This window comes from Mercenaria mercenaria, chromosome 7 (genome assembly GCF_021730395.1).
Source record: "Mercenaria mercenaria strain notata chromosome 7, MADL_Memer_1, whole genome shotgun sequence".
Classification (NCBI taxonomy): domain Eukaryota; kingdom Metazoa; phylum Mollusca; class Bivalvia; order Venerida; family Veneridae; genus Mercenaria; species Mercenaria mercenaria.
The window spans coordinates 13,173,534-13,191,026 of NC_069367.1; the positions used below are offsets into that span (position 1 = coordinate 13,173,534).

The following is a 17,493-nucleotide window of genomic DNA, read 5'->3' on the forward strand; positions in this document are numbered from 1 at the left end:
CTGACGTCTTTATCGTTACTGAACAAAAATTTGGCCTACTCTATCATTACCTTGAAGGCAGCCGTGGACTTCATCACAAACTTACAAGTAACAAGTGAATGAAGTATTGCCATGCAATACAAAGTCCCCTACTGGAAGGCACCTAATTTTCTCTACTGCAGTATAACATAATGAACTGATATCTGTCAATGATGTATAAACAATATTGTACTATATATACAATATGTTATAACAAAACACTTGGATTAAAATTTATTGGCTGATTATAAAAATGTTATCATGTAAGTTATTTATAGTAACAACAAAGGGAAATTAATCTTAAAAAAAAAAAAAAAAAAAAAAAAATCTATATAATACAAGTCAACAAGAAACTCTTTACCAGGTAGAGATATGTCAAAATACACCTAAAAATTGGATGTAACATGCATGCTGTACCACAGAAAAGTGGTCTCGATTTTTCTCTACCGCCAGTAATAAAAAAGTTACAATAAAATCTATTTATAGTAACAACAAAGGGACGTAATTCTAAAAACAAGGGTGCCTCATGGTGGTGAACATTTGGTCCAAGTTACATCAAAATCCCTCCATGCATGAAGAAGAAATGTCCCGTACAAAGTCATTCTTGAATTTGACCTTAGACCTAGGGACCTGGTTCTTGCGCATGACATGTTGTCTCATCCAGGGGAATATTTGTGCCAACTGATATCTAAATCCTGCTTTGCATGACAAAGTTATAGACCGGACAGGAAAAAATCCTCTTGACCTTTGATCTCAAAGTGTGACCTTGACATTTAAGCTAGGGTATTGGGTGTTGCGCATGACACGTCGTCTCATCATGGGAAACATTTATGCCAAGTAATACTGTAATCCCTTGATGGATGACAGAGTTCTGGATCGGACAGGGCAAAAACCTTATTGACCTTTGACCTCCAATTGTGACCTTGACCTTTGAGCTAAGGGTCTGGGCTTTGCGCATGACATGTTGTCTCATCATGGGGAACATTTGTGCCAAGTAATATTAAAATCCTTCATGGATGGCAGAGTTATGGACGGGGCAGGGAAAAAAACTCTGTTGACCTTTGACCCCCAATTGTGACCCTTGACCTTTGAGCTAGGGGTCTGGTATTTGCGCATGACACGTCGTCTCATCATGGGGAACACTTGTGCTAAGTGATATTAAAATTCCTTAATGAATGTCAGAGTTATGGACCGGACACGAAACAGACCCTGTTCATGCTATGTTAACATTTGACTGCTAAGTGTGACCTTGACCTTTGAGCTAGGGGTCTGAAAGTTGTGCATGACACATCATCTTATTATGAGGTACATTTGTGCCAAGTAATATTAAAATCCCTTCATAGATGGGAAAGTTATGGACCGGACAGGAAAAAAGCCTTGTTGACCTTTGACCTCCAATTGTGACCTTGACCTTTAAGCTAGGGGTCCAGGTTTTGCGCATGACACGTCGTCTCCTCATGGGGAACATTTGTGCCAAGTAATATTAAAATCTCTTCATGGATGGGCGAGTTATGGACCGGACAGGAAAAAAGCCCTGTTGACCTTTGACCTCCAATTGTGACCTTGACCTTTGAGCTAGGGGTCCGGGATTTGCGCATGACACATCATCTCATCATGGGGAACATTTGTGCTAAGTAATACTAAAATCCCTTCAAGGATGGGAGAGTTGTGGACCGGACAGGAAAAAAGCCCTCTTGACCTTTGACCTCCAATTGTGACCTTGACCTTTGAGCTAGAGGTCCGGGTTTTGCGCATGACACGTCGTCTCATCATGGGGAACATTTGTGCCAAGTAATATTAAAATCCCTTCATGGATGGCAGAGTTATGGACCGGACACGAAATTGCGGACGGACGGACGGACGGACAGACGGACGGACGGACAGACGGAATGACGGAAAAGTGCATTCCTATAGTCCCCGAAACTGGTTTTCAACCAGTAGGGGACTAATAATGCCCAGTAAAAGGTAGTTCGACATACTTTGAATATGTACTAATGGCGCAGTAAATTACTACGAATATCTATCGGCTGCATGCCTTTACTTATTCTAACATATTTTTACTTTACAGGGGGGTTGTAAACATAACTGTATATATCACCAAATCGCAGTATCATATTGATATGATCAGCTGAATCAAATCCTATATGTATTTGGTTTCTAACTATCAAAGTGCTCGTGTCATGTTTGGAATGGATACTTTTCATACGTGTACTATCATAAATCACATTCTATCAGTACTGCACTATCAGCACTTTGATTTGAGACTCCGATTCCTCTATCTCCGAAATTGATAGCTTACTTTAAGAATACCTTTCTCCTCTTCAGCCGATCATAGATACATGGAACATTATTCAGCGTCACCACATTTCTTTATCAACGGAAATCAAACGGAAGAGTTAATCCTGATAACATACGTGAAAAGATAGAGCTATTTCAAAAATAAATTTGTTTTGCATTTTCTGTGTAACTATAATCAACCTAATCTACAACAAAAAATATAGATTCATTTGATAACGCGATATATAGATCTCAGTTACATAGCGTTACATTTCAGTTTCATGTATAAACAGTTTCACAAAATACAAATATCATCAAACGTTTTAATGTGCTATAACTATATAAAATGATTTTCTGTTTGGTCCACCAACTTATTCGTTAATTTCAGTTGTCCAGATGTTATCTATAAATCATTTGAAAGGTCTCCAAAGGCTGCAGAAGGGACTTTTAAAATTCTAGAAAGGTCCTTAATAGTAAAACAAGTGACACACACAAAATATCTAATAATAACTCAAAGTTCAAGGCTTAACAACAGTTTAAGTCATGAAAAAGATATAAATAAGATAACCTGTTCATCATTTTTCTATGTATGAAACAAAAATGGTTCCGAACTGTTTAAGAACGTTTCTGATTTAATTTAAGATCTCGTTTTGTAATATTTGCGTTATAACTTTCATAACAGATTCCGTCCATTTTACCGTTAACTATTGCTGGCTTCCCAATGACGTTACGAATTGCATTGATATGAACAAATTTCTTGTACACATAGTTACGTGTTAAGGAGGAGCGTTTCGACTTGACTTATACTGCACATCCATACAATTTATAGCGATCGATCTTTAAGGTAGACAGTCTGAAGCTAACTTTTCACTAAAAGCCGAAAGAAGCAAATTTACTTTTTTACAATTCCGCAAATATAGAACCTAGAGAACATACTCAATATATAAAATTCGCGAAATTTTGACCCCGCGAAAATACGTGTGTTTACAGTATTGTTACTCTGACGTCATTGGCTATTGTATTAAACACCAAATATAGCTGTCTTAGTAAAACTAAAACAACAATTGATATCCAATATTATTCTTTTAAATCTAACATGCTTTTCTGGAGGCCTTTCTGTGGGAAACAGATGGACTAGATTGACCAATTACACCTTGACAAATTGAGTGAAACAGCAACATACACAAGTTCGACCTCAGATCATTATTACAACCAGACAAGCATGCATTTAGGAACGCTATTCTTTCATTACAAATTTAACATCAACTATTAAATTGCTCTTCCCTTTTTATAAAGCTTGCCCTTCTGGAAGGAAAAAGACGGGCTGGGTACACCCGCATGTGAGGCGTAACAGTAACAAATACATGGCCAGTCTTTGAATGAAATTGTCAAGAAAATACAAAAATAAAATATTAATGTTCCATATTGTTTTTATATCTGACCTCCCACTTAGAATTTGTTGTCTAGATGCTTGCAGCTTGTGGTACGGCATATGTTGAATGTTCTGTAAATTTTTGTCAAGGAACGCTTAAAAATAATTACTACCGTTGTAAAAGGTTTGTGCTAAAAATTATAATTATAAAGATAAAGATAACATGTTAAGATTATTATGATACTGGTAGAATGTATTTCAAGTATTTTGAATACTCTCTTCGAATTCATGGCATTTTGAATTTTAACTCTAAAATACCTGTTAAATTCAACCCTGAATATATAAATATTATTCGGCCTTTGAGTGAATGTACTTTTATTCTAATAATATCAATGATGCCAGAGAATCCAATACATGTGGCGTAAAAATTATTTGTATGGGACAATACTGACAAAAGCAGAAATTACATCTTGCTTTGCTGCAATTGCAAGCCACTATCGGACGTACTGACATAATAATTTTGATTTTGCATTCTTTCATGGCATTGCCTCTGAAAGATTTTTGGTTGCGGGTTTATCCCGCTACCAAAGTTAAAGTGTATTTCTGACAATCATAGCATCTTTATTTTATTCCGAATCGCATCCAAAGGATGTTCATGTGCTACACAAAATAGTCCCATTCATGAACAGTGCGGATAAATTATCAATGAACAAGCAGTTCTTAATCTCACACTGACCATTTAGATTATATAAGAACTATCAATGATAAGGTATTCCAGCCCATGGTTACATCACAAGCTAGATCAGGCAGAGTTCATCTTAGATATGAGGCACATAAAATTTGTATTTGCTTCTCATTCATGTATATTCATAGACTGGCATTTAAACAGAAAATAAATCTACCAAAAAACCCGCAACCATCAGACATTTCAAGGCTTTGATTATATGGTCACATCGTTCCTTGAACATAAGTCTACATATTCATCTTGCTGCCGAACACTATTGTATAGTTGTAAAATAACATCCGTCTGTGTTGTATATTTGCTGATGTTAGCCGCCAATAAACATAAAAACAACCATATCTTTTTCCTCAATACACTTGAAAAGGTCTGAACCTGACATACATCTTTAAGTGTATATATATATATATAGTGTGTGTGTGTGTGTGTGTATATATCGATTAAATGTTAAAATTTACTCACTGGACTACTTCTAACTTCTTAACTCTCATTAGCCGCTCATATTGTTTTTCCAGGAACATTTTGTTGAGATACAAGACTACAAACACACAATTATATTTAAAACTTCACTGTGCTAATGCGAAAACAGTCAGTTATTAGTCCATTTTATGTGACTTGCCTTTCGTTCTAATATTGTCGGTAATAGATATATTAAAGCCAAGTAGTGGTATGTACATTTTTTTCACAAGAAAAAAATCATTCCGTATATATATTGCGTAGGAATACTTAATTCATTTATTTGATTTTATGCCATGAATATTCACCATCTGAACCAGAAATGTAGAGTTTATACACTGTGGCATACTTTTTAAAGTTAATCATATCATTATTAGCATTCACTGTTTCGTTTTCGAGTTTATCTTCCGGAATTGTTCCTTCATCCCCAGAATTAATTCTACCTGGTCCTATCCATGACAATATGACCGGAAGCAGCAGTAACGCATGCGCAATTCCGAAAAGCAAAACAAAAGACATTACAGCTGCAAATGTTCTAAAAATATATGATTTTGCCGCGACAAGAACTAATATACCAAGGAGAGATGAAACAGCGCCATGAAATATCGGTGCCCCAGTTTTATCTATGGCCTGTTTGACCCTTATATCACGTGTAGCACCATTCGAAATCATGTAGCCATGGCATATGTGTGCGGTGAAATCAACTGAGAAACCAATACTCATAATTATGTTAATCATCGTGATTGCACTCAAAGCGACATCTATATAATACATAAATCCAAACACACCAGTCATAATCATTGTAACAACCACTGTGACAAAAATGATCATCACCGGATGTGGCATAAAGATACACGTGATTATAAACACAGACACTAAAGCTATGCCCACAGATTGAAGAGTTTGGCCTAATATACGAACGTATTGTTCATACACAACAAAAGACGGCGCAAAGGCAAAACAGCCAATTGTTGCAGCGCTCGCTAATTCTCGAGACTCTAGCATCATTTTGCCTTCTTCTTGGCTATCTTCTAAATCAACCGTCAGAACATATACTCGTGAAGATGTAATATGATTATTTATAGAATCAATTTTAACGTCGTTTACAAATATGGAATATCGCGGGTCACTTAGAAATTTTTGGAGACCAAAAATGAATTCTGACTCTGATGAGCCATTGATGTATTCGGAATTCATGTACGTCTTTAACCAATTTACTTCAAAATCATCGTCGAAGTAGTTATTTGACTGAACACTTGAGATCAGTTCATCTATCATTGATTGTGTTTCCGGTTTAGAATACGTGCGCGTGCTCGGGATGACAAAAGTCACGGCGTCATTTCGCTTGAAGTAGTTTTGCTCCCATTCGGAATACTTGAAAAAATACGAATCATCGCTCACTAACTGGGTGAACAGTAAGCCCTGTTTCAGATTAACACATCCGTAAATCGCAGCTGCTAAATATCCGAGAAACAGAATGATTATCATAATTTTGAAAGGAAGCTTCAAAACAATCTTTGGAATTAACCAACGTGGAAGTTTGTCCACAAAACTCTCGGCCTCTTCTCTGTTTCTGGGTGGGCGGCCTCCGCAACACAAAATGTATTTTTTTGATTTGTTTTCAATTTTTAAGACCTCTTTTGTTTGAATGCGTCTGCAGGTCATGTAGTGACGGTTGTCCCTAACACGGCGTTCGTTTATAGCAATGCATGCGGCGAATAAAGTTACGTTGTTGATGTAGCAGAAAACGACGGCAACGCCTGTGAAATATTAAATCTAGAGTTAACATCAAAACACTAACGAAAGTTTGGCACGAAACGGATCAGTAAAAAAATTATTTGATAACAAGTATTGCACAATGTTATGAATTATACTAATTGTCATTTGATGTGAACTGAGCCAACGGACCTTTGACTGCCGAAAGCACTTGATGCTAGGAAATTGTGTGAAAATACGATAAAGAATATTTTTCAAGACTTTTGTTTCAATTCCTTTCAATTTTTTGTCAGATGTAGCCAAAATGCGGCTGATAGATGTTATATGAATTCATTTATTTGTGCATTGTTCATGTCAATAAGCAACAGTCATGCTAAAATTAGTTACTGACTAGTACCTGTATAAATACAGAAATTTCTGACGGCGATGAAGCTTGATCCCGAACCGACCATAAAAGCAATGAAGTCTGTAACGGAAGTTATTGTTATCCCTACACCGGAAATACGTAATGTTTCCGCAATCTTGTCTTCCACCGACTGTTTTGTCTGTGCTTCTGATAAACCGGACAGCAGTATGAACATGTCGTCAATACCAATACCTAAAACATAGCTGTCATATGAAATAGTTTTTTTTCCTTTTTACCACCGCGTTCAATCGTTACTTTGAGAAACCGGATAAGTAGCGTATGAATTCGTAACAAATTGAGCGGTTTTGGTGATTTTGGGTAGGAAAGCCTTTTTGTGGTATTTCAAAATTATTGCCAAAGACGGCATATAGCACAAGATGTGATCAATACATTGTAGAATACTCGTTTCTATTTGTTTTCCAGTAAATCTAAGCTCTTATGGTAAGTATTTCAGAATATCATGCGAACATAGCAGGTTAACAATTCCGTGTGTCAGAAAAAACATTATTTCCAGTACGTAATCTACAAAACATACAATATTACCAATGCCATGATATCACGGATACATTCATGTAACATGTTTGTGCTACAAATGATGAATTAATGTTCTTGGAAGACTGATATAAGGCAATTCATAACCAAACGATCGTAAGCAGAGCATGTTCAGCGCTGCAAAATACAACGAATTCTCGGTTCATTGTCACAACGTTCAAGGGAATACTTATCAATTATCATCGAAACAGCGATAACTTGTCCAATAACGTCCTAGTCAAACGAAAGTATTGTTTTTATATTTAACATTCAGAATGGATACTTCTTCTGAGGACCTTGTTATACTATCGTTAAGGCAGGAATTCGGTCGCACTCACGTCAGAATGTTTAGACATAAAAAAGGTCTTGCATGTACTGAATCTTATTTTCTACATTTTCTATATTAAGTATAAGAAATGCCAACAGTTTGTTTGCCCCATTTCAGATTATAACTGCAAACAATTAAAACTGGCATAAAATGTCGAGAAAGGTAAGGGTCATGTATTTTCGAGAGAGTTTTTCTGAGATAAGAAGTAAAATGCTGTGACTTGGAACAACCTTTCAGACTAAAATGGAGTTCTGATGCGTTTCTACCAAAATGTCAAAAAAAAACCGCAATGAAATTTAAAAACGCATGCATACCTCTAAAGATTTCTTAAGTAAGAACTGGTCCGCCATTATGTGTCTTGTAATACTCAGAGGGTAAAATCTCTCTGACGGTTTTAAATGTTTTAGACTGGTGTGTAAATGCTCCTTTTTCAGACTGAAAGTAGATAAATCTGAACTGTTTTGATAATTAAGTGAATACATATATGTCTCCTGGCATTTTGCAGTCGCATGCGTTTCCGATCAGTTCGGTCATGAATCACTTTATATCGGTCTTCCGACAAATTCAATTCATCATTTATGTCACAAATGTATTTGTGGTACCATGGAAGTGGTAATATAGCAGTTTTGCCAGTTTCTTGAACGTACTGGAAATAATATTTATTTTCTGCATTGTTTACCTGTTATATTCGCATGATTTTTTAAAGTAATTGACAAAAGAGCTTATATTTATTGAAAAACGAAGAGTCACCGTAAGACACAGAGTATTCCATAATGTTCGGAGCACATCTTTCGCTATATGCCTTCCTTGATGGTCATTTCTTAATAACAGAAAAATCAACCGTTCGATCCGGTTTCCCAAAGTAACGATTGTACGTGGTGTTTACGCTGTAGATGAGATTGATGTGGATGGTAACCTTAGATTTCATTTTTTGAACTAGTGTTGATAATTCTTATCCTTAAATACGAGTATTATTCTTACATTTATGCTAAAATTGTGTTATAAGAAAAAGTTACAATGTCTTTGTTTGCTTTTTGTCGCTTGGGTTTAAGCGACACTGATACAGTGGGCGAATTCCCAGTTTTCATGGTGGAAAAAGACCTACGAGCTTTTTTTCTGACACCCGGGTAGAACCGTCGACCATCGAATATTAGCTGAGTAGCTAAATTCGTCATCTGTCTAGTCTAGTCTTTTCTGAACGAAAAGTCTCATGAAAATGCACCGGTAAAAGTCGAAAGGGCAATTGATTAAACTTACAAAGATTTTCTTAAGTTTTAGATAATGTGATAATATAGAAGCCTTTTCACTGTCTGTCGGCGGTCCTTCCACATTAGTGTGCAAATAGAAGTGAAAAAATAGACATACCAATTATGAGGAAAGGTACGATGCCAACTATACTGACGAAATCGACACCACAAGTAGCGCAGATACCAAAACTAGACACGATTGCGAGCCCTGCTGCCAAAATCCCACCGAAACCTAGCCACATGCGTTGTCCAACTTGGTCCGTTATTCTATACGGTATAGAGGGTATATCTTCATAAATGCGTTAAATTGACATGCATTTCATTTAACTGCTACAGTGTAGCAGTATGTAGAAAAATAAATCTAAATTTTTCAGATGCTGCTTATATGCTTTCAGACGATAGGATTTTATCAGAATTTTACAGAGCCAAGAGCACGTTGGTATAATGTCCGATATGTTAAACAAACAGCTGCAATAATGAAGTTTTGTTTCGAAGAGCTTACTTGCAATCACCTTTATCTCCGAAACGAAGCTGACTTAAATTAGAGCCAACATTCATTTTAATATCATATGGATAGGGTGATGTGTAAAGTAATATTGCTAATTTTGGTTCCACGTTTGTGATTTTCCATAATACCTTGAAGATAATGTGGCGACACAAGCGTATGTTATCATCATGGCGATTGTGGCGGCGAACAGTGCTATATCTCCTGACACATTCTCGTCGAGTTCCTCGTTCAGGGAATTATGATGACGATACGCGAACTCAAACTTGTCACTGCCCGTGTATGACTGCAGACGTATTAGAAATTCTGCTACCTACAAATGATAATTTAAGTAAAGATAAACGAAGTTATAATGGATCTTGTATTTTTTATTAATGTTTTGCAATAAGCACGTAATGAGAGGAAATTGAAATCCCGACAACTACACATGCACATAAAAGCGTATAACACGAAACATATAACAACGAATTTAAAGGAAAGTGTTAAATTTCTTTGGTCATTTATGTCCAGTTTATGGCAATTTTTCATACGCTTTATCAATAAACACCAAAATATCGATAGACTGCTTGCTTTGTTGCCCCGTCTTGTAAGAACTAGATCTCACATTGAAAGTGGAAGAAGATCATACCCATTTTTCGGCCATGACCTTGTATTTATCCTCGTCCGTCCGTATGTTGAAGCCAAGGCGAAGAAATTCCATACTTGTCAAATATTTCCCGGTACTGTCAAGTGTCACCTTTCCTACATATCATAATACAATTAAGAAATTAATCAAACATATATAAAATTTTCTTTTGGTGCCAGTAATATAGATAAAACATGTTTGTTTTTGTCAACTTTAGTTTTTTAGTATTACATGTACTTTATTATGAGCTTAAAACTCATTAAGTATTGAAGACATCTAAGAGCCAATGGTTTTGGCTGCAAAGGTCTGCAAATGTCTTTGAGGATCTGGCGACAGCTTACATTCTACAACAAAATTTCTTTACCGATTTCTCCTTCAGTCTTGATTTTAAGGGTAGGTATATTTTTGAATTACAATTATCTCCCTTTATCTATTTAGTTAGGTTTTCCCGTTCAAAGTGGTTTTGGTATTTGAAGATGACCCTTGGTACATGTATTGTGCTTTTGATTTTAAAATTTTAAAATAATTTGCTTAAGAATGGGATAACAATACAGGTTTATTGGTTTCACCCATTATAGCAGTGTACTTTCATGATGCATTATTAACTCACAATTAGATACCAGCATTAAAACAGTAGAATTCAGTGAAAAGTGTCTCGTTACTAACACAAGGGACTATGGAATAACCTTACTAACCCTTTCATTTAACTTCCTAGTAACACATGAACCTATTCCTAGTAACACATGGGACCAAGAAGTCAAAACCAAAACAAGCAACATAATGGACCTGACTAGTAACAACTGACAATAAGTAAAGATTAAAAGCGAATATTTTGTGAATGTACAAATGGCACTGGATACAGCTGTTCCAAGTTTTCATAATGCGTTGTATACATGATACTAGCCTACAACTGAAGAATAATCTTGACCGCCAGCTGACGAAGAGACAAACACAGGATAAGTGACATTGTTATTGTCTATCGCTTTGAAAAATTCTTCATCCCAGAAAATGTTCCCCTCCACAGCACAGCGGGAATGAGATCTAGCACATACGTCAGAAAACTGAAGTATAAAATACATACATGGTTTGAACAAGAACGGACGAAGTGGTCCAATGTTACCCTATCTACCTACGAAATTAGGGGTCTTTAGTTCTAGACCCCGCTCCTCTAACTGAAATTACTAAAATTTTGAGTTGCATGCATGGGTGCTTTACACCAGGCAAGTTTAAGAACCAGTGAAACTGGAGCGTCGACTGTATCTTGCACAATCCTCCCACTAAAATATTGCAAACAGTCTTCTTGAGTTGTCGTTCATTTGGGCTACCGATGGAGACTATGAATATGCCTACAAACACACATGAGTTTAAACAGTCTTCTTGATGAGCTTGCAGATAAACGGATCTAAATTACAAAAAAATGATATCTCGCCGTTTCAGTTCAGGACAATTCGGCGTAAAAACCGCCTTAGAACAACAAACTGATCTGCAGCGAAACATTACCTAGACTTTACGTAGATGCTTACGGGTCTGACCTGAGATTATATAGCAACTTTGGAAGATCGTCATAGGAACTGCCGCTCCGTATGACATCGAATCAATCACACCAACATCACCTTTATTGTCGATCCATTGTCGTTCTTGGTTTCGATGTTTTGAATGAAGTTCGACATCGTTTTAATTTCTTCTAACACTGTCTTGTCGAGAAGATTTCCTGATGTAGCTCTAACAATGACCCTTGCATATAGACCGTCCACAATTGACACTGTAAGTGGGTTGAAATTAGAGCCGCTAAGATCAGAAAAAATGTCATCTACCCGTGCGAGATCATCCCGTGACTCTGTTCCTGTGAATGATATAAAAATTACTAACATTTATCATCAAACATTGATCGAAGTGCTTGTTAGTAGTATGTGTTATGTTATAGGCGTAGGAGCATGAGAGGAGGGGCAGGGTGAGATGGCGCCCCCGACCCCAGTTTTGAGAGGAGGTGGGTAGCATATGGTCTGCCTCATCCCCAAATGTTGACCCAAAGAATTAATTTTTTACAGCAATCTTGTTGCTAACAGTAGATAAAGGATAAAGGCCAGCTTTTGGAGAGCAATTAGATGTACTGATACGGATGTGATGTCTACTGTCACTATGGGGAAATAATTATTTCTGGTTGTCCCAAAATCTGGTAGGTTAAGCTGATTGCCCCACTCCCTCCCGCACGCCCCTCCCACCACAATAGCATAAGAGACAATGAAATGTATCATGAATACTTGGAAAAGGCGAGAAATATAAGTAATATTTCTGCAATATTACGAACCAATTTAATAAGTTTAACAAACATTATAATTCTGATTTCTGTGTAAAAAGCTCATGAAGCGAGTACTCTTACCAAAAGGAAGATATACGTTTCCGATTTCAATATCACTCTGGAGCTTTATCATTCCTATTCCAAGCGCTCCGTTCACAATGACTGTTGCCATTATAATTTTCCAAGCATGGTGGGAAACAAAACGTCCATATCTTGCAAATCCCGCTCCAATCTTACTTTCCACAAATTCGTAGCATGTATTTAAGTTCTTCCTGAAAATATAAAGAGTAAAAAATAATTAAAAAGGAATGTCCCTGATTTCCGGCCCCTTCCAACGAGTGGGTAGGCGTGCTTGACATTTTTAAAAGTCGATAGTTTTCACCCATATTTCAGTTTGTCCCGAGAGGCTTCATTTGCATTTAAAAATCAAAAGTGATTTACTTTATTTATTATTCTGGGATATCATTGCACATCGTCAACAAAATTATAAAGTGAGGAATTTGTACTTGCTTGGTATGTTTTTGGATATTTCTACAATAAAACAGATACATTTTATATAGCACACATCTGAAATTGTCACATATTATTGCGGTATTAACATGCATCTTGGAATTTGAGATATTGTTTTGTTCTTGTGCAATAGGACTTTGAAATAATTGTTACTGGCAATAATACCATTCAGACCTAAATCCATTTTGGAAATAACAGATAATTTACAAGCAATTGCTCCTTATTTTTCCAGTAGTGGGAGGGGATGGAGGTTGACAGATCTTGTCTTACTTGAAATAGTGTTTCGATTTCATCACCTAAAGTAAATACTGTCTCAATAAGTGTTAAAACAATGAAGTTCTAGATAATAAACTTTTCTTATTAAAGAATACATGGTGCAAGAAACCCTTTTCCCTAGTATGCCATTTCGGCAAACAAATGTGAATCGTGAGAGATATACACGTCCACTTAATAAATTGATTATTTATTCTTTGAAGACGACATATTAAAAGGTAAATAAAATATTTGTTCACTACATATCGAAAGGTAATACATGTGTAATATTTGTTTCTTTCAGGTATTTTGCTTGACTTTGAGTTTAATTTCTTTACTTCGGTCAATATAAAATATCATCGAGAAAACCCGGAATTAAAAGGTACATTTTATGTTTTTTTCTTCGTAACTGCCGAAAATGATATCTTAACAAGGAATGTTAAGGAATTCATCTCATGAACCGCTTGATGGAACTACATCAAACTTTGTCTGTAGCATAATTATAAGGTCCTCTCCAAGTTCTGTTCAAATGGAGCCATTCAGTCCCTTCAAGCTAAAATTTGAGATACCTTTCATTAATCTTGGGACATAGCGTCATTCTAAGGCCCTCTCCCGATACTGAGGCGCCTGCCACGGATGCTTAAATTAGGAATCCCTTTACACGACTTCTTCTCATGAACGGCTTCACGGATCTTCATCAAATTTAGTCTATAGCATAATTTTAAGGTCCTTTTAAGGTACTGGCCCCTTTAATGGGCTGCTAGAGCTAGAAAAAAACTTTACACAACATTCTTCTCATGAACCGCTTGATGGATCTTCATCAAACTTGGTTTGTAGCATGTGTAAATTCCTCTCCAAAGTTTGTTTAAAGGGTGCGATTGGCCCCTACTGCTATCAGGTCCTCTCTAGTTGCCCTTTTACGGGCTGTGAGAGCAAAAAAGAAATACAGTTTTTCTCATGAACTGCTCGATGTATCTTCATCAATCTTGGTCTGTAGCATTGTTGAAAGATCCTATCTCAAATATTTTCAAATGGTGACACTTGATCCCTTTTAGGGACTATTAGTTTATTTTAAACACAGCCGTTACCACTCATGATTCAGTATGCCATACTAGTATATTCAAGTATATTCAACGCCAAACAGTCATTGTCAGGGGAGCGACTTAGGGCCACTATGACCCTTCTGTTGAATATGTGTGGATCAGTTTATTTGAGCGGCTGAATTAACCGACATCTGCTGAGAGAAATCTTAAAAAGTTTCGAATAATATAATCTTAAGCAAAGAAAATGTGTTGTTTTTTTTTTTTATCGAATAGGTTAATTCTGTAGTATAATCCGTTATATATTAACAAATTGATTACCGGATACCTAAAACTTCTTAGAGAACAGGCTAGGCATATAGTTAGGGGACGGCTAGATACTTCCTTTGGTTTTAGTTACGATCAAAGACCAAGAGTATTTCCGTAAATTGTAAATTTCATCCCTGACAAAGACGAGGGTTGAGGGTATCGCACATTTCATTACTTCTTATGAATAAAACTCAGTCAAACTAAGACTGATAGTTTTTACTTCTGTAGTGATCTTTTATTTTAAAAATGTCTTTTTAAGCACCTTGTAGCGATTACAAAACATATTTGAATTCAGTGTCGTTAGTTTTTTGGGTCTTTTGGATCAAGAAAACCAATCAGTGTACATGCATCTGAAAAAAAAAACATGTGATCTGAAGCCGGTGTTTATTTTTGGCTCCAAGAGTATCAGATTGATTAAATTCCGTGAGGCATATCCATCCAGTCCCAGTCATAAATTTGAACATAGCTAATTTTAAATTTTTGAAAAATTGAATAATAATTATTTAAAATAAAGCGTTTCTTTGCTGTTCTGATAAGTGTGTTTTTTTCCTGTAGAATTTCAAGCATTTTAAAATAGAAATGTTTCATACTTACATCATCTACACACGTAAAGATCCTTACGTAATAATAAGCGTCTGCTAAATTTTGTCCGAAAAAATGTAATCGAGTTGCTCCTAACACGTAAATCTGCTTGCTTTACAATATAACATTTTGTATGGCTAAATTAGGCGAAAATAGTAGATGCACAACGCACTTAATGAAATAAAAAATAATATCATGCCTGTTACGCACGCCTTTCTTTACAAGTATCAAATAACCTTAATTATATTAATACACGTGAGCCGTATTGATCCCACAAATTGATTTTGCACTGCAATAATGAATGGCTTGAGGTTTTTTTTTTGTATTTACAATTCATTATCTTCTTTAAATAGCTAAATTATTTCTGATCTTACGTTAATCATATCGTGTTTAATAATGTGATCAATGGAATGTTTACTGAATTTATTGAACAATATCATGTTCATCTGCATAATATCATTTTTTAAAAGCGTTCCGTACGGACACTTCCTCGTTCCATATACAATAAAGGTTTAATAGCCTTTGACATAACGTCAAAATGACGTATAAAAGGGATAATTTTGTTTCAATATCGGCGTATAGAAGGGGCAATTAAAAAAAATCACAATATTGTTTAAAGCTTAATCATTTAAAAGGATGATATTTTTTTGCCATTTTATTTTTAACAATATGCACGAATTGCCATTTTTTAAAAATGTAAACCGTACCAAGCCCTTTCAAAAATGTTCCTTTTTTAGCATACTGTTGTTTTTCCAATGATTTTTTAATCATAAATGAACATTTTAAATAGTCCAGCAACAAACTGTGGATGAACAGCATCTTACGAAAAACGAAAATTGCATTTTTCTGACCGTTTGCATTAATAACCTAGGCTATGGTCAGTTTCGCTAGAGATCCGAAAGACAGTTGTCTTGTGTTATGACTTTGATGCTTCAACAAGTCTACCTACAGGTGTAGCAGTGCCATTATTTTGATATATAATTGATATGTTGTTTTTAATCTGTATAGTGTCTTTAAACATGTTCAGCTGACAAATCAGACAGGGGTCTTTAATGTAATTGAAATGTGTTCAGCATTTCCATGATTTTTTCATGCATAGTTATTTTTAGACTTGTTTACTTGGTTACTAAGCCAATCATATTGTCGCATTGGTTGAAATGTGTGGTCACATGACTAGTAGTTCTGTGCAGAACATATTAATGACAGCTGGTCACATGTACTTTTGGGAGGTGTCATACGTTTTACATGGTTGTTTAACAGTTTAAGGATTGTTTGGATTGTTTGGATTCATGTATTTATTTCTTTGGTTTGCAGTTTATTATTGCTTTGCCTAGATTGATTTGTTTAAGTGCTGTTTCTTGAATAGCGGTTTTATTCATCCGGTGCGCGTTCTTCTGTCATTCTTGAATTAGCGCTTGTTTTTGTAATGGCTGATCTACGAACTGCCGCTGCATTCTTTTAACACCTTGCATGAATATTTGGATCTTAACTTTACAGCACAGTTAATACAGTTACTGCACAGAGAACAGTGTTTGTGTGATATCAGATGTCAGTAGAATGTAGGAAACAGAGGGGTACTTGTGTTACACATAAGGTATGTCATGTTATGCTTTGTATTGATTATCTACATGTTATACATATACGTAAATATGAAATATGATTAGGATGTAAATAAGTTATGGTTTTATTAATATGTGATATGTTTAGGTTCTGCCAGATATATTGACCACTAGGCTGAGTATTGTTTATCATTGAGAACTATGTATTTTATATGTTTTAAAGGATATCTTGTAATGTATTTATTTGTAATAAACATGATGTTCTATGTGATTAAGAAATTAATTAATGGGTCTATTACAGATATGTTTAATAGTGTTAGATGTTATAAATATTGATATCTTTTGTCTGTATGATATCAACATGATATCCTTTGATATCATTCATTTAGTTATGATACTTACATGTGTTTTTCAGACTCAACACTCTCTTCCAGTATATTCCATATCCATGGGAATGATGTATTGTTTGTGTAATTGTATGATGGACAAAAAAGTAAATAAACATTTAGTAAACTACCACTGAGTTCAGTCTTGTGACCCTGCTAGACAGGCATCACATCCGTGATAGAAAACAACTGTATAAATATTCATTACTTTGTGTTTGAGAGGAACAAATTGAAATAAACGAAAAACATGTTGTTTTTTTTTGTTTTTTTTTTTTGTTGTTTTTTTTTCTGCAATTATATGTGCTACTGTCATTTGACGTTGAAGGACATCACTTT

The 17,493-nt window shown here is 35.5% G+C and overlaps 1 protein-coding gene and 1 long non-coding RNA gene across 2 annotated transcripts; one reads left to right on the top strand and one right to left on the bottom strand.

Annotated features, from left to right (window-relative positions):
- Positions 1-2,572: 2,572 nt before the first annotated feature.
- On the bottom strand, positions 2,573-15,411 carry LOC123554890 (patched domain-containing protein 3-like). The gene is made up of 9 exons (XM_045345306.2): positions 15,225-15,411; positions 12,601-12,791; positions 11,834-12,063; positions 11,125-11,281; positions 10,224-10,336; positions 9,727-9,908; positions 9,209-9,357; positions 6,976-7,176; positions 2,573-6,622 (listed from the first exon to the last, which is right to left on the bottom strand). The coding sequence occupies exons 1-9, from the start codon at positions 15,227-15,229 to the stop codon at positions 5,142-5,144; spliced, it is 2,709 nt and encodes a 902-aa protein (XP_045201241.2). The 5' UTR covers positions 15,230-15,411; the 3' UTR covers positions 2,573-5,141.
- An 850-nt stretch (positions 15,412-16,261) lies between these two features.
- On the top strand, positions 16,262-17,287 carry LOC123555616 (uncharacterized). Its single transcript, XR_006687345.2, has 3 exons — positions 16,262-16,503; positions 16,710-16,806; positions 17,187-17,287. It is a non-coding gene; the product is annotated as an uncharacterized LOC123555616 (long non-coding RNA).
- The last annotated feature ends 206 nt before the right edge of the window (positions 17,288-17,493 follow it).